The sequence below is a fragment of the Ailuropoda melanoleuca genome, chromosome 14, assembly GCF_002007445.2.
Source record: "Ailuropoda melanoleuca isolate Jingjing chromosome 14, ASM200744v2, whole genome shotgun sequence".
Taxonomy (NCBI): Eukaryota; Metazoa; Chordata; class Mammalia; order Carnivora; family Ursidae; genus Ailuropoda; species Ailuropoda melanoleuca.
In genome coordinates this window covers 89,074,978-89,102,384 of record NC_048231.1, presented here as the reverse complement: position 1 = coordinate 89,102,384, position 27,407 = coordinate 89,074,978, and the positions used below count along the sequence as shown (strand labels likewise).

Here is a 27,407-nt window from a genome sequence, read left to right as displayed (position 1 = left end):
AGGATGCCTTTTTGCAGTGTTTTGACTTTGGGGGAACATGTTAATGTTCCACATATTCAAAAAATAAATTTAAACTAATAAAATGTGAAGGAGGGAAAAAACCCTAAGATGGAAAGCAAAATGAAATGGATGGATCCAATTGCTTTTCACAGGATCCACGATGAAGAGGGGAAAAAAGAGAGAATTCAAGGCACTATGAACACAGTATTTTGCTATAAATACTCAGTCTTAGACAATGTGTGGGAGAAAGACTAAAAACATCCTCAGCTCTTTGAGTGGTTTTATGCAGTGATGTTGGCAAAGCAATTCTGAGACAATTTTTAGACGTTAACATCGAGCAGAGGAGTAAATGTATTGTTTGGGGAGCCAGGTTTCTCACTGAGAGAGAAGGAGCATACAGGTAGTAGGTGGGAGAAGTTGTGGGGATCATTGGGAATCCGAGGCTTTGGCATGAGTCGGTTTCTGAAATACGGACGTGCAGACGCATTCTCATATAACGTGCGTGTGTTTGTATGTGTGAGTGTATGTATATTCTGCCCGCCAAAGGGCCAAGACGCAAAGACACCCCAGCAGCAGTGAGCGCGTCTTGTGCCCAGACTTTGGTCTCTAATGTCATTCCCCCACTGAAAGGAACAGGCTGTGGCAGGACGGGGGCAGTGAGCCTGGAACATTTTGTTACTGCTGCAAAGTATGGAAATGCTCCAAGAATGAGGAGGGCCTCCCACAGGACATACGTGCCAGCTCGAAGGGACTCCCACTTGCCACACCTTGGGCAATTTGAACACTGATTGTGGACAGTAAGGCATTAGAAACCATTAGGAAAAAAGAGAATTTAGGCTTCCATACGGATAACCAATTGATAAACAGACAAATAACTGGGAAGAAGGGAGCCTCTGCTGACGGAGGCAGGCTCAGGCCAACTGACGAATGTGCAGGGCATGCTGGAGAGGGGGCCATGCTGTTGTAGCCGTGGTAGCTAAGACAGGATTGGGCAAGAATCCACAACGGCTGCCACAACAAGGAGGAAAGTTGGATAAGGAGCGGGATGTTCCCGTTGTCTTAAAGTGTCTCTCCGCAGATCACAAGTTAGAAAAAAAAATACAGTAGAGAAATCAGATAATACCTTGACCAAGTGATGCAAGTTAAATCCCCAACGAGGGGTGGGGGACATCATGTGCCCCCAGATGCCAGGTCCTGAGGAGGACACAGCGTCCCCTAGACTGTTCCAGCAGTGCAGCAAGGGTGCATAAGCTGGGTTCAATGGTGAGGAGACCTCAAAGCCCAAATGAGGAACTCTCTGTTTAAGGAAAAAAAAAAAAAGGTGGGGTGGGGACTGTATTCTTTAAAAACTTCAGTGTCGTCAACGAATGACCTCAGTGACCAAAAAATAGAATGTTCCAGATTAAAGGACTTGACCATTTAAGGTAATAACTGATTCTGGGCTGGAGGAAAAATAATACTCTAAAGGACAGTCAATTTTAAAAGAAGAATATTAGGTAGCATATTAATATTGAATTATGTAAAGTTGATTGCTCTATTATGATTATGTAAGGAATGGAAGCGTTTACCCCTGAGGTGTTTAGGGGCACAGGGATGTCGTGTAGCTGGTCCTCAAATGGTTCAGAGGGAAACACGCACACACACACACACACACACACACACACACGAGAGTGAGCTAAGAGTAAAGCAACTGGTGTAAAATGTTAACAGATGAACGTGGGTCAACGACAGCAAATATTGCTAATGTGGAACCGCCCTGTAGTTTGGCAGGTGATTTTTCTTTTATTTTTCTAAGAAGTTTATGGCAAATCTGTGGCTCTCTTATGTATTTGATTTCAGAGCACTCTATGGATTAACTTTAAAGGGTGCTTTCTCTCGTGCAGGTAGAGAATTTGAAGATTACCCCAAGTGTCTGTCTTGCCCTTTGACATGCCAATTCCCTTGCTAGAAGGGGACAGGTGAGCTACTAAGCTCGGTCCTTACAAACACCAGGTCTGGAGTGAAGCGACCATGATTGCAATTAGTATTACAAGTGTTCAATTACATACACTTACTAGTTGTATGACATTGAGGAAATCACTAACCTCCGAGCCTCAGTTTCCGTATCTGTAAAATGGGAATAGTTGTGGTCTTTGACTCTGCCAAATCCAATTCCTGCAAGGGCTGGCAGGGTCAGGCTGGCTGCCAGGTGGGGGCTGTGGGGAACGGAGCAAGTGGGGCACAGCACACATCGCTCAAAAGAAGAGCTGCTACCCCGCCCCCACTGATGGTCGGTTTGCCCAAGTGTTGGATTTTATGCAAAATCTACAGATTTTTAAATGCAACTAATTAAAATTACAACAAATAAGAAACCCTCAGGGGGCCAAACAACCCAGGGCTGCAGGTTGCCTTCAACCAGCTGCGAGGTGTGGTTTCTGCTCTTAACTCCAGCCTGGTCGGGAGCTGGTTTGGGTGTATGGGAATCCGAAGCCAATTCCAAGAAAGGCTGCTCCCGTGTTCTGGGCCGAGCAACACTACGACTCTGTGGACTACGCAGGAAATATGGAAGGAGTCCCCGTATTTAAGGCCTGGGAAAGATCAGGATATTGACCCCTTCTGCCCATTCTTTAAACAGTTAAAAGTTAAAAACTCCTGCTGGGAGCTTGCCTGTGTAAACAGGTGAGGTTGAGCAGCTGACCAGGAGGGAGCCCGGCCTGGGATCCACAGATAGAGAAGAAATCAATCATTAAACATGAAAATAATCAAGGATTAACTTGATTAAACAGTCGATGTGAAATTTCCAAAACCACTGGAAATTTTATCAAGGATTTTTTATCTTGGTAGGGAACAAAGGAGAAGATTCAGCGTCTTAGAATCTTTCCCTTCCCAAATGTTGGCATGGTTCTGTAATACGTGAGTTCTGGGGCTTAAGTAGGCGGCTTTCATAGGAAGAGTTTAATGAGGCAGTTCTGATGGGCGTGTAATATCTGGATAGAAGAATCCGTTCAGCGCAGGGTTCTCCAATGTACAATTACACATTGTTGGTAAACAGCCGAGACTATTTTGGGCTGGCAGGTATAGTGTGTCTCTTGTTGGCAAGATAGCATATATGGTGATAGAGGTGTCAGATGGAAAGACGGTGTCTGTTTCTGAAAATAACACTTTCTCGTTGTGAAAAAACAACAACCACCACCCACTTTTATCCATTATGCAAAAATACGGACTGTGAGATGTTAGGTTCCTGTTCTACTTTACGTTTCGGAGTTCGAGTTTTCTGACTGCTTTCCTCTTGCACTCAGGAGCTCTGAAAAAGGAGGGAATGGAAACAGCACAGGTTGCTCTGTCCGGAGCAGCTGGGAGAGTAAAATATTTAATGTCTCTGTCACTACTAGGGTGACACAGTGGGTTACGAGCTAGGTATTCCCCTAGCTATCAATGATTCAGAGGAAGGTAAATTTGAGCCCAGGCAGCAGGGGCCATAGTAGCTTCTCGGCTGTTCCCGAAGTGTCAGTTTGGTCACACATTTCTTCTCTTAGTGTTTCATTCTCCCATGTAGGATTAGCAACGGCTAATGTTTATTGTGCTTTTCCTTGGGGCCCGGCTCTGTCCCAGGAGCTTGCTCTGTATCGGGTCCTTTCATCCTCATGGCAACCCGAACAGGCAGGCACTACCGTTGTACCCATTTGGCAGATGAGAAAGTGGAGGAAGTCGTGGGCATGCTAGGGATGCCATGACTGGCACTGTGGAATAACCTTGGCAACTGGAGAATTCTGACGTGGCTCTGGTTGCAGCCCTTATGGCAACCAGCTGTGTGACCTTGAGCCCTCCACGTAAGCTTTCTGGGCCTCAGTTTGCTCATCCTCGAAATGGGGATAGTAGCACTATTTTAGTCACGTGCTGGAGGGGAAGATAACATGTTCAGTATTCGAGCTAAAAATGGTTCTTAAAAGAAAGGCAGTTATGATGCACAAGAACAAGGTAAATGCTAAATGTCCTCAGTGATCTAAACCGCCAGATGTGCCGCCCCTGGTACCGGAAAGACAGGGCCACCCTGATGTAACAAAATATGCCAGCTTTCTATGCCATTTTCACTTTAGGAACTATTTGGTGAAATTCACTTATTACTTTGTGAAATATGAAACATTCAATGTCATTTAAAAATACTCTTTTTAATAACTATGAACAAACGTATCATTTAACATTTGAGTCACTTAATACCTGAGTTCTCGGGATGGGCCAGTAGCCGCTCAGAGCATGTGTTTCCTCAGAGTCTGTGTTAGGAATTAGGACATAACATGCTACATGTGATGGTGACGTAATGTCAATACATTAGTTTATTCTAATGCTAGTTTATTATTTCATTTTTTAGTTGAGGTAGATTTCAAACATGTAAAATAGAAACAGTCATATAATGAACCCCACCTTCGTTCACGGCCATGGCCAATGAATGGTCTTTCATCTACCCCTCTGTCTGCTTCCTTCCCCATATTATTTCAAAGCAAACTCAACCAGTGCATCTTTTTATTAAACCTGGTTTTGAAATTTAAGTTTGTTTCACTTGTTCGTACCATGATAAAGATTATCTGAAACTGTTCACTCCGTAGATGCCCGAGTCCCAGGTACCATACGCGCTGCCGAGGGTTTTACGTGAGGTTGAGGTTTGAGGCCCGTAACGTAGGCATTATCTTCATGTTGTAAGTGAGGAGGCTTACTGATATTTTCCCCAAGGTCTCCCAGGTCATAAGTGGTGATTGGGAAATAAGAGTCCTGAGCCTTTGAAATTCACTATTAGAAACAAAACCAATCACAGTACACGGTAGCATACAGAGAAGGGGCTGGGCAGACAGTACGTTCCAGTACAAGTGAAAAAAACACGGCATCAGAATGTGAGGATGTGGGAAAGGAACAAAGTGCCTTGTTGCCTTGGCGAGTATGTGAGTGTGTCCCTGCGAGGGGACGGGAGGCAGAGCAGGGAGGAACCTGCCGTGAGGGGTGGGCAACAGGTGGACCAGGCTAATTTCTAATGCCACGTGAAACTAATAGTTTCCAGAGTAGCACACAATACACACTCTCCGTCGTAGCTTCTGAAGACATCCTGAATAGTCCCATCGGTTGCTCCTCTGACCTACCACAGTCATTTCTCAAGAGCTGTTAATTCAGATTTCAGAATGTGTTGAACGTGAATTGGATTTTGTATTTGGTCTAGGCAGCCAAGTTGAAATGTCCTTCAAAGGAGTCCTGCCTTACTGACAGCCTAAGGGTTTAAACAGGGACCGGCACCCATAATATATGAATTTCGTGGGCTACGTGCAAACATACATTGGCTTAGCTGCATCAGGGCTGGGGCAACGCTGCTTTCTGTGCGTGGGACTTAGACTATGGGAAGCCAAGATACAGATTCTTCACAGCCAGAGCTCTGAGGTAAAGGAGGAGAAGGGAGGGTGTAGCCTTTGAGTTTATTGGGGTGTTAACCAGTAAGGAGCCCAGGGACCAACCTGCTAGGCAGGTCTGGCTGAGGAGTGTTCGGAGGTGGCCTCTTTTGTGGCTGAAAAACCAACTTTGGGTCTTGAGTGTAATTTGGCTTTTCCTTGATTGTTTGATGACAAAGCCTGTGTCACAACTTTGAAATATTGAGGGATGGCCTTAGGTAAATCCAGAGCACGGTTTTTTTCAGAGTGCTTTTAAAACATGATTTGAAGAGATTTTAATTATTTCCAGATATTTGAAGTTCAAATCTATGTGGTATTTAAAGACTTGTAAGTACTTTTTTTCTTGGGTTGTCCCCTGTACATACATCTTTATTCCTGACTTGGTTATAATAATTTGTGGATTATTTAAACCTCTCATTTTTTCCCGGTGCTCTTCTTTTTTTTCTTCTGTTAATTTTTTCTTTCTTTCTTAAAGAGCTTTGGGAAGTCAGNGCCATGACTGGCACTGTGGAATAACCTTGGCAACTGGAGAATTCTGACGTGGCTCTGGTTGCAGCCCTTATGGCAACCAGCTGTGTGACCTTGAGCCCTCCATGTAAGCTTTCTGGGCCTCAGTTTGCTCATCCTCGAAATGGGGATAGTAGCACTATTTTAGTCACGTGCTGGAGGGGAAGATAACATGTTCAGTATTCGAGCTAAAAATGGTTCTTAAAAGAAAGGCAGTTATGATGCACAAGAACAAGGTAAATGCTAAATGTCCTCAGTGATCTAAACCGCCAGATGTGCCGCCCCTGGTACCGGAAAGACAGGGCCACCCTGATGTAACAAAATATGCCAGTTTTCTATGCCATTTTCACTTTAGGAACTATTTGGTGAAATTCACTTATTACTTTGTGAAATATGAAACATTCAATGTCATTTAAAAATACTCTTTTTAATAACTATGAACAAACGTATCATTTAACATTTGAGTCACTTAATACCTGAGTTCTCGGGATGGGCCAGTAGCCGCTCAGAGCATGTGTTTCCTCAGAGTCTGTGTTAGGAATTAGGACATAACATGCTACATGTGATGGTGACGTAATGTCAGTACATTAGTTTATTCTAATGCTAGTTTATTATTTCATTTTTTAGTTGAGGTAGATTTCAAACATGTAAAATAGAAACAGTCATATAATGAACCCCACCTTCGTTCACGGCCATGGCCAATGAATGGTCTTTCATCTACCCCTCTGTCTGCTTCCTTCCCCATATTATTTCAAAGCAAACTCAACCAGTGCATCTTTTTATTAAACCTGGTTTTGAAATTTAAGTTTGTTTCACTTGTTCGTACCATGATAAAGATTATCTGAAACTGTTCACTCCGTAGATGCCCGAGTCCCAGGTACCATACGCGCTGCCGAGGGTTTTACGTGAGGTTGAGGTTTGAGGCCCGTAACGTAGGCATTATCTTCATGTTGTAAGTGAGGAGGCTTACTGATATTTTCCCCAAGGTCTCCCAGGTCATAAGTGGTGATTGGGAAATAAGAGTCCTGAGCCTTTGAAATTCACTATTAGAAACAAAACCAATCACAGTACAAGGTAGAATACAGAGAAGGGGCTGGGCAGACAGTACGTTCCAGTACAAGTGAAAAAAACACTGCATCAGAATGTGAGGATGTGGGAAAGGAACAAAGTGCCTTGTTGCCTTGGCGAGTATGTGAGTGTGTCCCTGCGAGGGGACGGGAGGCAGAGCAGGGAGGAACCTGCCGTGAGGGGTGGGCAACAGGTGGACCAGGCTAATTTCTAATGCCACGTGAAACTAATAGTTTCCAGAGTAGCACACAATACACACTCTCCGTCGTAGCTTCTGAAGACATCCTGAGTAGTCCCATCGGTTGCTCCTCTGACCTACCACAGTCATTTCTCAAGAGCTGTTAATTCAGATTTCAGAATGTGTTGAACGTGAATTGGATTTTGTATTTGGTCTAGGCAGCCAAGTTGAAATGTCCTTCAAAGGAGTCCTGCCTTACTGACAGCCTAAGGGTTTAAACAGGGACCGGCACCCATAATATATGAATTTCGTGGGCTACGTGCAAACATACATTGGCTTAGCTGCATCAGGGCTGAGGCAACGCTGTTTTCTGTGNGGGCAACGCTGCTTTCTGTGCGTGGGACTTAGACTATGGGAAGCCAAGATACAGATTCTTCACAGCCAGAGCTCTGAGGTAAAGGAGGAGAAGGGAGGGTGTAGCCTTTGAGTTTAGGTTGGGGTGTTAACCAGTAAGGAGCCCAGGGACCAACCTGCTAGGCAGGTCTGGCTGAGGAGTGTTCGGAGGTGGCCTCTTTTGTGGCTGAAAAACCAACTTTGGGTCTTGAGTGTAATTTGGCTTTTCCTTGATTGTTTGATGACAAAGCCTGTGTCACAACTTTGAAATATTGAGGGATGGCCTTAGGTAAATCCAGAGCACGGTTTTTTTCAGAGTGCTTTTAAAACATGATTTGAAGAGATTTTAATTATTTCCAGATATTTGAAGTTCAAATCTATGTGGTATTTAAAGACTTGTAAGTACTTTTTTCCTTGGGTTGTCCCCTGTACATACATCTTTATTCCTGACTTGGTTATAATAATTTGTGGATTATTTAAACCTCTCATTTTTTCCCGGTGCTCTTCTTTTTTTTCTTCTGTTAATTTTTTCTTTCTTTCTTAAAGAGCTTTGGGAAGTCAGGAAGATTATTTTGCCGAAATATCAAAGTTTAGGGCAGTTAGATTTGGTCCTTTTGGGAATGGATCCCTAACATTGACTTATGATGGGCAGCGGAGGGAATAGAGAGTTCTTGGGAATAGGGGTGGAGTTGGGATGTAGAGTGGTCGAGGATGAAGGGAGAGTCCTCTGAACAACTCAGCCAGAGCCTGCTTCCTCCCCAGGCTTACAAGGAACCATTACAGTGAGCTCTGCTTCCTAAATAAAGGAACGATCTTCCTGATTCAACTCCAGAGTTCTACAGTAATGCCATCACCTGAATCACATGTTAAATATTATGAATGTGTCTGAGCATTAGTAATAGCATGACAAAAGTTATAAATAGTATGGTGATAACAATGGGGTTGAAGAAGTAACTTTTCTGTGTCACGAATCCCATCACATTCAGGAAAGTCCTTGCACGAGGTGGGGGTTGAAGTCTGGGTCGCTGGAGAAAGGGGTGTGTATAGAAGAGCCAAAATACTCAAATGTCTCTTGGTTGGTTGGTTTACGTTTTATTTCACTTCCGGGTTTAAACAAAAGTTCTCCCTCTATCACGTGGCTCTGGGAGTGGGGTTGGGAGTGGGGTAGGTGTCGCTACGTCAAACCCAAGCCCTCACCGCCGAGCTAAAGCTCCCAAAAGGTGCCCAAATTTTAAAGGGAAGCAAACGTTGATGAAGAAGAGAAAATATCACCCAAAGAAAAAAGTTCTGGAATGAACTGGCATGTTTCCTGGTGTCGTGTTTTTTTAAGAGATGGAGTAGAAAACTTATTTAATTGGTACTTTAAAACCTCAAAACGTTTTGATGTTTTAATCAGCGTTAGCTACTTCTATGGGTTTATGCTTTCTCTCCTTTTTTTTTTTTTTTTATGTTTTCTCTTAAAATGCAAATCCGAATATGTGTCTGTGCAAGGCCTCCATTAGTCATCCCTATCTGAGCAGGCTGTCCTTATTTGCGTTAAATACCAGTTTCTTCCGGGTGTTCCCTGCAAATAATTTTTTATAATTTAGTTAAGTAGCCAAAAATAGCATGTTTTATCTTTGGGTAATTAGAAGAGAGAAAAGAAAATATGGTCATTTATGTCTTAATTATATAATGTGCTAAGAAAAACTAGCCACAGCTTTCCCTTTTAAGTTCGCAGTCCTGGTGGGGGGTGAGTTCTGAATTTGTAGACAGACTGAGTACTATCTGACTTCAGCACCCTCTGTAAGGGGGTGGGGGATGCTGTGTAGCCAGCAGTACTCAGAACTAGCCTCCATAGAATCCAGTGTTAATTCTCGGAGAGGTCATTTTCTTAAGTGCTTATTTGACGCTTGTATGTTACTGAAGCAGAGCAGTAAAACAGAACAAAACTGAGGGGTAACTACAGCCAAAAGATTTTATCACGGACATTATCCATTCATGGTGATAATAAAGGAATAAAAATGATGACCTGTTGGTTGATTTTGCTACCGTTTTTTGAATCTTGCACGGGGATTGTACTTTCTTATTACCTGTAAGCTGAGCTGGTGAACTCCCCCGCCCCCCAGGCCCCCCCCCCCACCTTTGATCCCTGCAGTGGTAGCGGGTCCCTGACTGGCTGTGGGAATTTGGATGAGTTGCATTAAGGATTGTGCACCCAATCCCTATCATGTGTGGTTTTTCCACACCACCAAGCAATGCTCTGACATGAGCTGGGTGTCTACACTTCAGCACAATGCTGACATTACCTACCCGGAGATAGCATCAGATCCCACAGGTTCAGGGCCCCGTCCCAAAAGACTGCCCTGCCCCCCCGACTTCAGATACCAGCTGCCAGTTTAGCTTATCACCTGGTGCTTACGACAGGCAGGCTGGAGATTGGAGGTTCCAACAACCCCCTTTTTGGGTTCGATTCATTCGCTAGAGCAGCTCCCAGAACAGTTTACTTACTAAGATCACTGGTTCATTAGAAAAGGACATGACTTAGAAACAGCCAGATGGAAGAGAAGCATAGAGCTGTAGGTGTGTGCCTTCTCCAGGCGGGTCACTCGCCCTGAATCTTCATGTGTTCACCAACCCCGAAACTCCAGACCTTCTCCTTTTGGGTTTTTATGGAGGCTTCCTTACACTGGCATGAGTGATGAAATCAGTGCTCATTGGTGATTGAACTCAATCTTCAGTCCCTTTCCCCTCCCCTCATCCCTTCATATCTAGGTGCTTTCCAAAAGTCACCTCGTTAACATAACAAAAGAACTTTGTCACTCTCATGATTTGGGAAATTCCAAGGGTTTTGGGAGCTCTTTGCCGAGAACAGGAAGAAGAGCAAATACATATTTTTTATTATAGATCACAGTATCCTACACATAATCTCCCTTTCTCAGTTCCTTGGGAGAATGGGCTAGGCAGCAGTCATCATCTATTTTTTTTTTTGAAAGCCATAGTTCTTTACATAAAAATTCTGTAGGAGTCCGTAGTCAGTTTTAAAAGAGATGGCAGCTCAGCTGCTGGGTCCTTCTGTCCCAGGAGCTGTGCGAAAGAGCAGTGCCACAGGGCATCTCTGGAACCACCTGACCAGTGCGTGCGGGGAGTGAGCAGGGGAGAGGCCAGGAGGAAACCAGGTAGCCCTAAGGACTGCTGCTCTCCGTGTACACAGGGCAAAAGGCATTTCCTACAAAGTGAGAGACCTGGGTTTTAGGTCATAGTGGAGAAATCCTCCTGCAAGGGTGAACACGCTCTTGGGGCTGGTGGTGCCTCTGTTTTATGCCCCTCCCCCTTGATCAGTTTCCACCCTGAGTGTCGCAATCAGAGGCTGATGTCAAGGTGGCTGGGCACCCACCCATTCTAGCTCCAACACAGATTTAACTGTGCATCTCTTAGTTATTTGTTTCTTCAGCTTAGATGAACTGTCTCTTCTCCAGTTTGTGCCACAGAGATTTTAATAGGTGCAGTTACGGTACTGAGTGTTGTAACTGAGCATAGACTATTGACGAAGAATTTTATCCCAGTTACCACCTACATGTGCTTGGGCAAAGAACTTACTCTCTCAGCGTCCATTCCCTCACCTGTAGAATGGGGATGATCATTTGACCCTCCACAAATGATATTAAGATAACGTATTTCAGGCACTTAGCTCTGGGCCTGATCCATGGAATGTGTAGTCCTCTCTCTTGTAAGCGCTCACCAGCATCATCCCATGAAGACCAGGGAAGCTTCAGAAGCTCTCTATTATAAGCGTTATCGTAGGTTCTTAGAACTATCAGAAGTGTAGAAACATAGGCAGTCCTGTTAATTGACCTCCGAAAGCCAGAACAGATCATGAGAATTGCCTGCTGTCTATAAGAAACTCTGGAGGTGGTTCAAGCCAATGTGTTTCCAAAGGACAATAAAATATTAACCACATGTTTGCAGTATGGTCTTGGTCCAGAACTTCGGGTGTGAATTCAGCTGTCTGGGAAGAGTTTGTAATCGAAGTTGAGTCCTCTAAGCTGACTTTTTTTTTTTTTTTAAGATTTTATTTATTTATTTGACGGAGAGAGATTCAGCCAGCAAGAGAGGGAACACAAGCAGGGGGAGTGGGAGAGGGAGAAGCAGGCTCCCAGCAGAGGAGCCTGATGCGGGGCTCGATCCCAGAATGCCGGGATCACGCCCTGAGCCAAAGGCAGACGCTTAATGACTGCGCCACCCAGGCGCCCCTCTAAGCTGACTTTAAATACAAGAGGAGACAGTGATTAAATGTAAGATGGGCCCTCGTCCCTTAGACCTCTGGGACCCAGAATTTGTGAAGGTGTTAACTTTTAAATGGAATGAGAAGTAAGGTTCTGTTGACCAGTTACAGACATTCATGAAACCGTGCCAGTGTCTAGAAAAATATCTGGTAGGTGCTTCAATCATACTTGTTGTGTCAGTCATACATAGTGTCCATTTAAACTTGGCACATATTTATATATGAATATTTGGAAAATTTAAAACGTATTACATATGAAAAGGGTTCCCTAAGGGAGTCTTAAGAGGGTTCATGTGTTCGGTGGAAGCCATAGAACTTTGTGATGCGGATTACAAGGGACGAGGAACTAACTTTGTAAATCACTTTGTCACTGGACCTGTGCCCAGGGCTCTTGAGGTCTGTTGACCTTAGTGCATGAAGGTCAATGGTTTGGGGTCTCCATCTACATGGAGTATAGGTCAGCGAGGGCTCTTAGAGGAAGAGAACGGACACAGACTAGACTTCATGGCATCTCATGATCGTTGGGAGGGAATTGGAATCTTCTGTTTACTAATGCCTGGGAAGGTGCAATGATACAAAGGAGTCAACGTGGCAGGTTTCATCTTTCCTGCCCTGACATGCAAGCCATCCCTTCTCTGAGCTCAGACACCGCCTCTGGATGAAACCAGCTGGCTCTCAGGCTGCTGTCTTTGGTATTGTGTTCATCGACAAAGACAGAGAGTGATCGTAAAGAAAGTAGAGGTGGGCAGAATCCACCCTGATGCAATTTTTCTCTCCCTGTGACAAATCTGAAGAAATAGGGGGGCAAACAGATGTGGCTGAAAGCTCACTGTATGACCCTGGAGAAGTCACCTAGCCTATACTAAAGCCTTCAAAATGAGGGTGACCCTTTATTTGGGGGTGTGTGGCGAGGATTTCATGAAAGGAGCCCAGCACACAACTAACAGCTTGGTAGTCGTTGGCTACAAGGGGTAGGTAGGTATTATCCATCGTTGATTATTTTGGAAAGAGAAACACAGTCAGTCTCTTGTTCGAGAGGAAAAATTCTTTTCCAAAACGTACACGTGTATGACTTAGAAAGCTGCAGTACCAGGACACAGTTCTGATTTCTGACCTTCCCCCTTTAAAGTTGTATGGAAAACATTTCCTATGTTTCTATGTTTGTCATTTTTAATGGCCGCCCTAAAATCATAATTTATAAAACCATTATCCTGTTGGACTCCCAGGTGGTTTCTGTTCCTGCTTTTTATAGCTAATCATGACCATCAAAAGTTTTGTGTGAATCGTTATTTTACTTGTTTGTTTATATTGGAAGAGTTTCTAGAAATGAGATCATTGGGTCAAATGTTATAAATATCTTTAGTATTCTTGGTGTGTAAAATGTTGCTATATTGTTTTCATATGTAAGGAACGTACCAGTTTCAATGCCAGCAGCAGCCGTGTGTGTGTGTGTGTGTGTGTGTGTGTGTGTGTGTGTGTGTAAGAGAGAATTCATTCAGCTATGTCCCAGGCAGCACGAGATGTAGTAATTGAATATTGTTAACCTAATAGGCATAAAATGGTGTGTCGGTTTTCCTCTGTTGCCTTTGTTTGGTTATTAGTGAGAGTACTCTGTTCCCTGTGTGCTTGTTATTCCAGTTACTTAGACATCTGCCCCTCTGCTTCCGTTTCTATTCAAGCAAGCAGTCCTGTTGACTTTCAGTAAGGGAATATAAGCTGTCTCCCTGTAGATTGCAAATTTTAAGGTTTATGCTTAGTTCTGAAAAATTATGCCAGCTCTTATGTCTTTCTGTAGTGTAGTCTTTTAACTTTTTTTTTTTAAGTAAGCTCCATGCCCAGCGTGGAGCCCAACATGGGGCTTGAACTCAGGACCCTGAGATTGAGACCTGAACTGAAGTCAAGAGTCGGACACTCAACCGACTGAGCCACCCAGGCGCCCCTATAGTGTAGACTTTACGTTAAATGCATCTATTTATCAATAGGTTGGTGACTCTTCAAACATTAAAATTAATTTAACTCGACAGATTTATTTTTTCTTTCACCTTGGAGGTTTTGCTTTCAGGCAGCTATCCATTGCAAAGTCCCTATGGTTTTATAGTATTTAAGCAAGAATATAAGTTAAAAACCTCATCATAGAGGCAATAGTAATGAAGTAAAAATAAGACCATTGTCCTTACCAGAGGAGAATGAAGCGTGACTGTACAAACAATGCTTTTTTTCCTGGTAACTTTCAGTATTTATTATAAAAATACATTGTGGATTGAGGCCGAGTCTAAGTAAACACTTGGGGAATTCTGGCGTTATTATCCTATGGGAACCAGTTCTAGTCTTTTGTTTACTTTTTTCCCTTAGTTTTCCAGACAAAAGAATGGCAGCCCCACCCAGTCTTAATTTTAAACACATTTTTCTAGTTGCCACCACCCTGATCCAGGCCCGTATTCCTCACTTCACTTACGTTCACACCAGCAGTGCTGTTTCTGAATGTGGCCGCAGAGGTAATAGGACCCGAACTGCTCGGTTTTACAGATGACAAAACCATGACGGGCGATGCTCCGTGGCCAGCGTGACCTCTGGCCTGTCTCCCTGTCTGGCTCTCACCTTCCGGGCCACCCACGCTCCCTCCTCTATCGGATTAATCTTCCTGAAGCACTGCGCAGATCATGTTCTTGCAGACATTTTAGTGGTCCTTCCACTCCCTGGAAGAGAGCCTGGCCAAGCCCTCATGGGCCCGGGCAGAGGACTCCAACCAGCCCTTCCCCAGCTCCTCTCCTTTCAGGTGGGTGGGTGTCTCATGTTGCCCGCTGCTCAGTCTTCACCCCAGCTATTCCTCAGTCCTGAAAATCTCTCCCCATCCACCCTGAGTGCTCGCTCTCCTCTGTGACTCTCCTATTCCCAGCTCCAAACGCCGAGGAAATCATTGTTGATTTAAATGCACTCCCATGTGATACAAGCTGGGGAGCATTTAAAATTTCCCCACTCACTGGTGTAGGATAGATGTGTCTGTAGGTCACGAAGTTTGCTTTATTTTTCGTGTCAGTTTCTCCATTTCTTTTGCTTAGGTTTTTCTTGTGACCGAGGACGCTCTAAGTCGATGTGTGGCAGGAGAAAGCAGTGGATGCTTGTGGTAGGGGGGCAGGCTCGGGTGCTTCTGGGACAGAACCTGAATTCCAGTCTGAATCTGCATGTGTGAACTGTACCACACAATCTATGTAGCATGGACTTTCCCGTATAGTCAGAGGGCTTGAATCCAGTCTGACGTTACCGAGCTGAATGACCTGGGGGTTCACCACCTCTATTTTCTCTGTGGTAAAAGCAACCACAGTGCCTGGCCACACATTTCAGAATAAGTCCCATGACGATTGTGAGAGACGAAAGGGTGACAGATACTTAGTGATCTGTAAGGGGATGCCTTGTATTAATAGGAAGTCATCATCCTTGGTAGAGGTTGTTGGTCAGCTCATGACAGAGTTGGGACAATATCACCAAAAATTCGTTTACATTTCACCAGAAAAATGAGAAAACTGCCCTTCTCTGAGAAAGTTATGAGGTTTCCCTGCGCCTTTTTCTTTCCTTTTTTTTAAAGATTTGATTTATTTATTTGAGAGAGGGAGAGGGAGAAGCAGACTACCCACTGAGCAGAGAGCTCAACCCGGGCTCGATTCCAGGACCCTGAGATCATGACCTGACCTGGAGGCAGACGCCCAACTCACTGAGCCACTCAGGCGCTCCTCCCTGCAGCTCTTTCAACGGTAGCCTTGGGGGTCGTGTGGTATGACATGGTCATCAGCTTCCTTTGTGGCACGGGGCTCCACGGAGGAGCAGAGGTTGAAGCTGTGGGTGCAGAGAAGCCTTTTCTGTCCCAAAGAAAGGTCTTGGCTGATTGTCCCCACAATGGTGACATCAGCGGTCCCTTAATTTTATGGGAGTTATCCCAGGCTTCTAGGCATTCTAGGTTTCAGTTTAGGAAGAAATAAAAAATATAATCCTGTTTGTCCTGGAGACAGTAGAGTCACGTTTTGGTAACTGTATAAAGTTCAAATTTAATCTAGATCTTAGATATGTTTTATTACTATTGCTTCATGAGATTGTCTAATTACAACTGTCCTCAAGCTTGTCGGATTTTACTCTGCAGAGTATGGGGAAGATTCCAAGCAGGGTGTGGCAGGTGTTTGGACTAACTGGGATTACAGAGGAGATTTCTGCTGCCTCTTAGATTGGGCTCTTCTTCAGAATAACTTGGAAATAATCTTACCACAGAATCATTATTATTCATGATTAATGATCTGTCTGAGTACTCTGTCATTACAAATTAGTCCAAAACTTAACAGCTTAAAGCAACACACTTTTGTTAGTTCCTAGTTTTTATGGATGAAGAATCCAACACTGCTTGATGGTGTCCTCTGTTCTTGGGTCTCTCACAAGGCTACAGTGAAGGCATCAGCCCAGGCTGGGGTCTCATCTGAAGGCTGGACTGAGGAAGGATGATCCACTTCCAAGCTCGTGTGGTTTTTCGCAAAATTTATTTCCTTCCCCCTCACCTTAAAAAAATTTTTTTGCAGTTTTATTGAGATATAATCGACATATAACATTGTATTAGTGTAAGGTATATGACATAACGATTTGATATATGTGTATATTATAAAATGATCACCGCTGTAAGCTTAGTTAACATTCATCACCCTTATATACTTACAATTTTTTCCCTTGTGATAACTTTTAAGATCTACCGTCTGAGTAACTTTCAAATATACAATCTGTATTGGTAGTGATAGTCCCCATGCTGTACGCATTCAAAATTCATTTCCTTGAGGCTTGTTGGTCTGAAGACCCCAGTTCCTGTTGGCTGGACAGCCCGAGTTTCTTGCCATGTGCGCCCTTCTGTAGGACAGCTGCTTCACTAACGCCAGGAAGAGGAGAGAGCTGATGGGCTGGAAGGAAGTCAGAGTCTTCTGTAACCTGATCATGGAGAAAACATCCCATTACGTGTGTCATATTAGGTTGGTTAAAAGCAAGGTCTTATGTCTAGCCCACTCTCCTGGGGAGGGGGTTACCTAAGAGTAGGAATAGCAGGTGGCTGCATCATTGGGAGCGGGGAGGATTCTGCCTGCCAGAGTTGTAATTTATTATTTTTAGTATAGAACATACAATAAAAACATGCATAGTATAGGACACATAGAAATCTAATGCCTAGACTTTATATCATGATATATGTTATGTTAAATAATTTGCATTATCTTTAATGATAATACTAATCACAGGCGAAGGAAATGAGGAAAAACACATGTTAGAAATACCCTTTCCTGTGGAGAGCTTTAAGAGCCATAAAACCAGATGACATAGAATGAACAAAAATGAATTTTGTGCATCTTCCTTTCTAAGCTGGACACGAATCAAGTCCTACAACAAAGCTGTTATTGACTGGGGACTCTTGGCCTTCTCCAGCCTCTGAGTTCCCTTTGTGTATGCACACAAATCCTACTCTAGCCATGACAAAACTCAGCTTTTTGCCCCTGCTTTTCCTTCATTGAAATCTGGAAACCTTATGATAGCAGCAAAAGTTTGTGCTTTCATTATTACTGACTTCAGGCTTTTATCGCAAAGGCAGAAAGGTCATTCTTTTTGCCTGGGTTCCCTTTTTCTCTCTCCTTCAGTGCCTCCCCTACTAAGGAAGGATTTCATTCATTCACTTCGTGGTAGTCGGTAGCCAAGTATATAAAGGTGACAAATGTTGGGTCTTAGGGTTCATGTTTGGAAACTCTGTCCTTTACCCCTTTTGTCTTGGGGGGTTTATGACCAAGAGGGCTGAACACTACAGAAGGCAGGGTGGAAAATGAAGCACCGCTTTATGAAGAGCTGGAAAAGACCCAAATCAAGATCTGGTATAAATGATGCCTTTTGGTTCATACTCCTCCCCATCCCCTCTACCCGGCGCTCTTTTTCAGGCAGGCCTGCAGAAAAGTCTGGAGTCTGCTAACCAGACAGCTCTCTGGTCAGGGACAGAACAGGGAGAGAGGAGTGCTGTTGCCAGGAGGCAGGGCCCATCCTGGGGTGTTGCTTTCATGGAGATGGTTGGGTAGGAAACAACCCACTCACTATACTGAACTTTAAACTTGGGTCAGGGAGTAACAGGATCTCCCTTAGGGCTGCAGGCTCTGAGCTGTAGGGGTATTAATGCCCCTTCCTCGGGCAGGAGCAGGTGGAGGGGGAAGGGAGCTGAGCAGTTGTCAGAGGGTATAGTCCTTGATTCTTTGTTTTGCAAATTTCTATCTCTTAAGGACTCCGAAAAGAACCCAATGGAAACTAGCATGTACCTGGGTTTTTTGTTTTGTTTTGTTTTGTTTTTAAGATTTTTATTTATTTATTTGAGAGAGAGAGCGAGCATGCACAGGAAGAGTGCAAGAGAGAAGCAGACTCCCTGCTGAGCGGAGAGCCCGATGTGGGGGCTCGATCCCAGGACCCTGAGACCATGATTGAGCTGAAGGCAGACGCTTAACTGACGGAGCCACCCAGGCGCCCCCAGCATGTACTTTGTATCTACTCTCTGTGGGCTGTCGCTAGGGGTTTTTACAACCATGAGGAATCTAAATAAATCCTCACAGTATTTGAAGGGTCACTATCCCCCTACCCTCTCTCTTTTTTTAACAGATGGGAGGCATAAGCTTCTAAAATGTTAAGTAACCCACCCAAGTTATAAATTAGTGAATAGTACAGCTGGGATTTGAATCCAGGCCCATGTTCTTTCAAATAAGCCATGCTCCTTCTCAGCCGAAGCAGGAGCTGGGTAAGAATATTTTCTGAAGATCGTGTGACCAGAAAAGTCCTTGAATGCTAAGTCCTTGATGAATTAAAAAGAATTCTGATACATCTTTTGCCTGCTTGCTCTGACATCTAGTCCCGTTGACTTCGGACGCCATGATTCTAAGCTCCCGGATTAATGAGGAAGTTCCGCACCGTAGCGGGGGCGGGGGGCTGGGTTAGCAGCTGCATGCTCACCCTCACGTGCCGAGGGGGAGGATGGTGTGTTGTCCCACAGGCGTGGGCAAGTGTGTGACCGCTCCACTTACACAGCTGGTGGCAACTGAGACGCTACTATTCCCAACCAATAGGGCAACCGTATTGGTGACGTTTTCCCACCACTACCCCTGGTCGTTAATTCCATATTCCCAAAGCGTGCACGGTTTACCCAGGTCAGTGCTGATTTTCTCTGCTTGTGGGCCTTTGATATGGACCACGTATTGTCGCCGTCTCTTAACTACCTTTTGTTTTAGTCCAGGGGTCAATAGGACTTTTTCTGTAAAGAGCCGAACCGTAAATATTTTAGACTGTGAGGCCATATGGTATCCATCGTAACCATTCAGCTCTGCTGTGGTGTAAAAGCAGCCGAGACCGTACATAAAGGAATGAGCAAGGATGTGTTCTAATAAAACCTGACTTACAAAAACAGGTGGTCAGCTGAGCCTGGCCTGTAGGCTCTCATTTGCTAACTCGCATCTGGACTATAAGCCCCCTCAGGACAGGCAGAAGTGCTTCTTTGTGGTGGACCCTTGCCAGGTGCGGGGGCAATAGTGATAGACGAGGAAGATCAGGGCTGCCCTTCAGTGCCTTCAGTACCTTACCACAGGCTGGTTTCGTTTTGCGTACATAGTAAAATCATAGGCGGTAAGTTTTGGATGGCCTTGAATAGCGAGACTCCCAAAGAATCTCCGTTGTGTACAGCTTCTTATCATTGCTGTCACGCTTTCCTCCTCCCTCCACTGACTACTGGAAGTCTTGTACTGGTGCGGTAGGTAGGAACCGTGGAGAGATGGCAAAGATATCTTCGAGGGCTTTATCGAAAGTTCACTCGTTCTTGCCCCAGATCTTTGCGTGGCAACTAGACGGTAGGCACTGAGGAGTCACAGATGGGACTCTGTTCTTGTACAGCTCGTGGTCTCCTGGGAGAGGCAGAGGATAGATGAGTAAGAGCGAGCATATATTTAAAAATTGTGGTAAGTGGGGCATCTGGGTAGCACAGTCATTAAGCGTCTGCCTTCGGCTCAGGGCGTGATCCCGGCGTTCCAGGATCGAGCCCCACATCAGGCTCCTCCGCTGGGAGCCTGCTTCTTCCTCTCCCGCTCCTCTGCTGTGTTCCCTCTCTCGCTGGCTGTCTTTCTGTCAAATAAATAAATAAAACCTTTAAAAAAAAATTGTGGTAAGTGCCAGGAAGAAAAGAGAGAGGTAAGTGTTGGGGAGGTTGGTGGCGGCAGGAAGAAAAGAGCAGACACCTGTTCCAACACCCTCCGTGGAAGTGGATATTGAAGTTGAGATCTAAAGAATGAGAGGGGCGCCTGGGTGACACAGCGGTTAAGCATCTGCCTTCGGCTCAGGGCGTGATCCCGGCATTATGGGATCGAGCCCCACATCAGGCTCCTCCGCTATGAGCCTGCTTCTTCCTCTCCCACTCCCCCTGCTTGTGTTCCCTCTCTCGCTGGCTGTCTCTATCTCTGTCGAAAAAAGTAAACAAAATCTTTAAAAAAAAAAAAAAAAAAGAATGAGAAATAGTAGCCACGCAGAGAACTGAGAGAGGAGCATTTCAGGCAGTAGGGAGAACATGTCCAAAGGACCTGAGGCAGGAAAGGCTTTACTGGCTTAAGCTGAAAGCAGGGCCATGGGGCTGAGGATTAGTGAGCAAGAAGGAAGTTATAGAAGTGTGCAGAACTCTCAGACATGGGGGAAAGTGTGGATTTAGTTTAAATTATAGTGGGAAACCACAGTCTGCTTGACTGCCATAGCAAAATACCACAGGCTGGGTGGCTTAAACCACAGACAATTCTTTTCTCACATTTCCAAAAGCTGGAAGTCCAAGATTGAGGTGGCAACTGGGTTGGTTTCTGGTGAGGCCTCTCTTCTTGGCTTGTAGATGGCCACCATCTTGCTGTGGCCTTTCCTCTGTGCGCGCATGGAAAGAAAGCTCTCTGATGTCTCTTTCTTATAAGGAGACCAGACCTGTCAGAATAGGGTCCTGCCCTTATAAAATTATTTAGCCTTCATGACCTCCTTAAAGGCCCTATCTCCACACGCAGCCACACTGGGGGTTAGGGCTTCAACCTGTGATTTTTTAAGGGGGCACAACTCTGTTCAGAACACCCTAGGAAGGGTCTAAGCAGGAGAGTGGCATGACTCTGGGGACCGCGTGGAAGGTGATCGTGGGCAGTCTGGTTAGAATCCGGCATTACAGGAGAGAGATGATGGCCGTCTGAAGTAACATGGCAGCCATGGGGATGAAGACAAGGGAATGGATTGGAGGTGTGTGTTTAGGCAGAAATGATTGGCCTTGCTGTGTCATGTGGCTCTCGTACCCAGTTTACTCACCTGTACCCTTAAATAACCTGGAAGTCTCCAGGGGGTGTGTTTCCAGTGCCTGGTGTGCTAGTCTGCACCAGGCAGGTGCTTAATGAAGGGGGAGTAAGTGCACACATGACTGCCATCTGCTACAGGGGTGGTCGGAGACGTGACAACGTTTCCAGATCCACATTCTAGATAGCGTCTGCCTTATGGGGGTCATGGTTTCGACCCAGAAAGCTGCTTATGTCACTTGGGGCTTCAAAGAAATGATTTCTTCCACATTTTTCTTTGGTGGTGCTAAGATGACAGAGCTCACAATTCCCATATGCCTGCATTACGCGCACACGCACGCATGCACACACACTGCAGAGAACTTCCGCTCGGCTCAGAGCTGCGCTCTCCAAGCGGCCCACACAGTCTGGCCTGGAGTGGCTGTTCCTGTGCTACGTTGGCTGCTTATGCAATGTCTTGCTTACTCTGGATCGCGTCCTCGTGGCTGACAAATCCATTCCTCTTTGTCCGCTCCTCCCTCAACCTCGAAGGACTGGATCCCTCCTTAATGTGGGAAATAAGCGCGAGACACTTGGCAATAATCACGATGAGGAAATGATCTCTTACGGAATGTTTCTAGAATGCACTTGATGCTCCTGACTCGGACACCTGAAGATGGTTAAAGTGGCTCATTTTATGTTATGAGCTAGAATGAGAAAGTGTTTCTGTATGGTGCTTTCAGACTTGTGAATGTCGTATATGTCCCTGTGACAGAGAGATGGGGTCCTAACTCCTGCCACTTGGCAGCCGGGCTTCAGTGCCCTGACCTGTAGGATGGGAGACTATTATCCGTCTCACAGGGTGGTCCTGCTTGACACACAGCAGGTGCTCAGTCAATGGTAACTGCTTTCATTACTTTTGTTCTGAAAGAGTGCTCGTGCAGGTGTTGTCTTTAAGGGTTTGGGAATTTTAAAGAGCGTGCATTAAATTTAAATGTCAGCTAAAGCATGGGTGGCAGCGTATTACAAAATCACAAATCAGGCCAATGAAACATGTATAAAACCCCAAGAAATAGTTATTTACTAGCCCACAGAAAATTGGGATTGCAAGAGAATATTTTACTCTGCAATTAAAAGGCTTTAAAACAGAATACATCTCTGCTTAAGTGTAGTCCCATAATAGTTTAATATTTTACCTCCCAGTGAGGGGCAGGTGCATTTTAGAAGAGACTTCGGGAAATGGAAAAGCCTGAAAGGGATAAATCCCACACCATTCCCATTTGTTATTTATAATGACATTTTTCTTAATCACGGAGAAACCGTCAGTCACAATGACTTCATATTTGCATACTTTACTGTAAGGACTGTACTAAGAACTTACTGCAGGCTAAACACTGAATCCAGCACGTTGCACACATCGTTTCACTTAAATGGTGCATGACAGTTGTTGGCATTTTGGAAAAAGAATAAATGTCTGCATAACCGGGACTATTTTATACATACAGATTGTTAACTCACTTTTTAACTCAACATGTGTGGACTTTTGCAATGTCATTAAAAACTCTTCTGATTGGTGCACTGGGGTGGCGCCGTTGGTTAAGCTGGTGTCCGCTCAGGTCATGATCTCAGGGTCCTGGGACTGAGCCCTGCGTTGGGCTCCGCAGTCAGTGCAGAGTGTGCCTGAGATTCTCTTTCCCCCACCCCCTGCCCCTCCTGCTCGCATGCGCGCGCGCTCTCTCTCTCTCTCTCTCTCTCAAATACACAAATCTTAAAAAAAAAAAAAAAAAAAGTCTCCTGATCATGTTCTAAATTGTGCACTGTCCCAGAGAAGGAGATCACAATTCATCTAAAGTTACCAATCATTGGATATCCCAGCTGCTTCTGGGTTTTACTGTTTTAAATAATGCTGGACAAAACCCTCAGATAAATACTTGAATATTTCCTACATGGTCAGCTGTGGCCCTGAAGATTTAGATGCCTAGATGCTAGATTGGGTGCAAAGCGTGTAATCAGCCATGGGGATCCACTCAAAGCAACTAAGGCTTGACTAAAACATATAAGAAACTGTAACATAAAAGTAGGATATAAGAGGTCTCTCCTAGGAAAGCAATTGTTTTTGCTGCAAAAATTTTTTTTAAAGTAAGCTAGATACCCATGGGACTTGAACTCATAACCCCAAGGTCAAGAGTTGCGTGCTCTACCAATTCAGCCAGCCAGGGGCCCCTTGGCTGCAAATTTTTAATAATTACTGTGCAAGTTATTCAAGGCATTTTGTTTTCTCCTCTGTAGAGTAGGAATGACAATAATACCTTCAATGGGGTGGTGTGGGACGTTGCTAGGAGCCAATGCCTCTAAAGCATTTCACGCAGGGCCTGGCGTGTAGTTACCACTCAGGAGATGGGAGCTGCTGTCATTAACAACGTCAAGGACACGGCAGTGCGATGCTGATGTACATAATGCCAGGCTGTATGGCCGTCTTCATGTAACCCATGGTCTTTGTGTCAATATTTTCTTACTGTTAACTACGGCTGTGCTTGTCCCTCCTGCAGTCACTTCAAACAGGGGTGTGCACACAAACACAAAGTCGCCATACAGGGTGTGGGTGGGGGTGGTTTGGAAGGGAGGCAAGGGAGCGCTCCCAGGAAGTCCTTAGTAACGTGTGAGGACCTAAGCTTGTATTTAAAATGTATCACAGGGGGAAGCCTGGGTGGCTCAGTCGGTGAAGTGTCTGCCTTCGGCTCAGGTCATGATCCCAGGGTCCTGGGATCGAGCCCCACGTCAGGCTCCCAGCTTTGCAAGGAACCTGCTTCTCCCTCTCCCTCTGCTTGCTGCTCCCCCTGCTTGTGCTCTCTGTCAAATAAATCTTAAAAAAAAAATCTTTAAAAAAACAAATAAAACGTATCACAGATTAAAGTCCCAAAATATCAGCGTTCGCAGAAACCGGGTATCCTAGGGCAGGGTTTCCCAAACTTGGCCAGCAACCTGCAGTGAGACATGCAGTTGGATTAAGACCCATGATGCAAATAAATGTGTGTATGTGTTGGTTTTGTCAAACGGTGTCAGCAAACCGTGCTAACTCTTGCGATGCCTGCTGTACTCTGGTGTTTTATCAGCTGTTGCATTTTATTTTAATGTTGATTTTGAATTCAATTTATTTTGCTGGGTAGAGACTCCCAACTTGAAATACTACCTTAAAGTTTGTGTGTGCTTTGAGAAAAGAGTTTGCAGCTGCATTTTTGTTGTTAATTCTCACTGAAGCATTTAATCCCTAACGAATGCTTTTGTTCTTACTTGCACGATAATTTGAACTTTTGGGTCGCTATTCAGACATCCTTGCTTGTGAGTGAGATAGTGTTCTGCTAAAAGGGCCCTGTAACAGGACGCAGCCAGAATTCAGCCAAACGCCGGGCACAGGTCGTAATTCACTCTGGTTTCTTTTAAACCAGGTGGTTCCAGTTTGCCAGCAGCATGCATTCAGAAAGAGACTCCGAAACGACCTTTGAGGAGGATTCTCAGCCTAACGATGAAGTGGTTCCCTATAGTGATGATGAAACCGAAGATGAGCTTGACGACCAGGGGCCTGCGGTTGAACCAGAACAGAACCGAGTCAACAGAGAAGCCGAGGAAACCCGGGAGACCCTCCGAAAAGGTAACCTCACTGGGACCGGACCCTGGGTCTGGTCCATGTCAGCCCCCACGGGGCAGCGGCGACAGGTGCAAAGGCCGGCCGGTCCGCGTTACCTGGTCCAGGGGGTCTCTTCCTTCTCTGCGGATGCAGCCGGAAGAACAGTCGTTGGGCTCGGACAAGCACATGTCGTCCTCAGCATGCAGGGCTGCTCGACTTAACTGGCCGGGTCAGCCCGGAAAATGGCCAGCGTTGCATAGCATTTAGCTTTAGAAGGGAGTTGTGTATGGAAGAATTTGCTTGTTCTGCACCCAGGAAGCTTGGCGTTACCATACCTTTTGCTCAGTCATTTGTGACTAGGAGGTGGTGTGGGCTCTGCTTGCTAGGAGGGGCCTGTCATACATGCAGCGAACGGTGCCATCTGCCCAGAACTGGGGGAGCGCCGAGGCCGGGTCTGGACCAGAGGCCAGGGCCAGACAGTAACTGTTTTAGGCTCTGTGTTCCACGTGGTCTCTGTCACTCCCGCCCTAGACGGTCCGTCATTTAGACTGACAGAGTGTAGCTTACTTTGATGATGAGGCTTTTCCCCCTGCGGCTTTTCTATTTCATTTTCCGATGCTTCTCCCACCCTGGTAAGCAAATGTGATCTTTCCCTGTAGCTGTCCTGCTCCACGAGGAAGCTGTTCTTTTCCTCCTTAGGCCCTGGATTTGCTCCAGATTTCAGGTCGAAAATATTTCTTCCACGGTCCCTAGAATTCCCCCCAAATAGCTTCGGTTTCTCATTTACAGAAATTTCTGCTAAGTTCTGGTTCCTTTCTTCCTTCCCTTCCCCCTTCCCTTCCCCCTTCCCTTCCCTTCTTCNCGAGAGAGGGAACACAAGCAGGGGGAGTGGGAGAGGAAGAAGCAGGCTCATAGCAGAGGAGCCTTGATGTGGGGCTCGATCCCACAACACCGGGATCACTCCCTGAGCCGAAGGCAGACGCTTAACCGCTGTGCCACCCAGGTGCCCCAAGTTCTGGTTTCTGACTCTTGGGGTATTGTCTCCACAGCCTCGGTCAGAATACCGTCTGCTTCTATCTGGCTTCCCCAAAGTCTCCATCACTAGCCCATCTGTCCTCCCAAGTCCCCCTGAAGTCGGCTTCCCTTGTGTCACTCCCCGCTCCCCTCATCTTTCCTGCTGGGTTCTGCTCCCTAGTCCGTGTGGGGTTTTTCAAACCGTTTTCACCAGTAGGAAGAGCAATGGGCATGAAATGCCACTCGTGGGATGGTTTCTCCTGCTCTGGCCAGAGGCTGCCTCTCTCCCCCGTGAGGGGGGCGCTTGTCTGTGGGGGAGAGCACGTGTCCAAACAGGACTCCACCCACAGTGGGCTCTGAAACCTGGCAGGCCATCGACCCATGTAGACTGTTTGCCGTCCTTGGTTTTCCATAGCAAACATTTAGAACGATCAGAACTTACTGTGGATTTCTGGCTGTAATTTCAGTCTGTTGAGGGTTGAGCGTAAGTGCTTTCTGCCTTGAAGAACGTACTAAAATCATGATAACTGAGCTAAATTAAAATGGAAACACTGCTAATCTGGACAGGAATGTGGCGTCTGTCCTAACAGGTCCAGGCTGGATGTTGTTCGAAGGGGGATCAAGCCGAAGTAGCCTGACAAGTTAGCAAAGGAGTTCTAGCTGACTGCCCCAGTCCTGAATGCCGTGTTTCTTCCTCATTCCTTCCCCCACTGCACCTCTCAGTTTCCTAGCACAATCTCAGAATCGCTATCATATGTGGCTATCCGATGAGTTGGCAGAGAACCGGCCCAGTGAGGTTCAAGGTGAACTTTGCTGTTGGTGCGGGTGCCGTGCTATCAGATGTGTGGTCCAGGATGCAACAAAGGCCGGGGGTTGGGTGCCTGCAGAAACGTCAGGGAGGCATGTAGTGGGTGGAAACTCTCACCTCTGGTTTTTTCCAACTCCACCTTCACGTCCTGGCACTCAGGGCCCTTTCCTGATCCTTCTGTTTGCAGGTCATCTTCCTTACAGAATTCTACTGCTGGAACAGAGGCCTCAAGGGAGCCCAGACTTGATCTTGGCTCTTCGTAGCCTTTTCCAATGGTGGCTTATATTTTTAGGGGAATCTGGTGGTTCTCATTTCTTTCTTTCTTTCCTTTTTTTTTTTTTTTTAAGATTATTTATTTGAGAGAGAGAGCACAAGGGGGGAGCAGAGGAGAGGGAGAAGCAGACTCCCCACTGAGCAGGGAGCCCGACGCAGGGCTTGATCCCAGGACCCTGAGATCATGACCTGAGCTGAAGGCAGGTGCTTAACTGACTGAGCCTCCCAGGCCCCCCGCCCCCATCTTTTTTTTTTTTTTATAAGATTTTATTTTTAAGTAATCTCTACACCCAGTGTGAGGCTCAAACACACGACCCCAAGATCAAGAGTCACAAGCTCTACCAACCGAGACAGCCAGGCACCCCCACCCCCAGTGGTTCTCATTTCTTAAAATTCCTGTCAAATGACCTTGCTTGTGACTTTCAGAAATATTATTCTAACACCTCTACCTGCCCTTCCCAAACACACAGAGGGCATTCAGTAAATGCTAGAGCCTCTCTCCCTGCATTCGACTTCTGCCCTGCATGTCCCCAACAGATTGGCTTCCTTTCCTCC

The 27,407-nt window shown here is 45.6% G+C and overlaps 1 protein-coding gene across 1 annotated transcript in view; it reads left to right on the top strand.

Moving 5' to 3' along the window:
- ATP8B1 (ATPase phospholipid transporting 8B1) overlaps positions 1–27,407 on the top strand; it is a 124,427-nt gene that overhangs the window by 36,745 nt on the left and 60,275 nt on the right. The window contains exon 2 of the mRNA XM_002920263.4: positions 24,579–24,781. Coding sequence (XP_002920309.2) covers positions 24,579–24,781 — 203 coding nt within the window. The remainder of the gene's footprint in view (positions 1–24,578; positions 24,782–27,407) is intronic.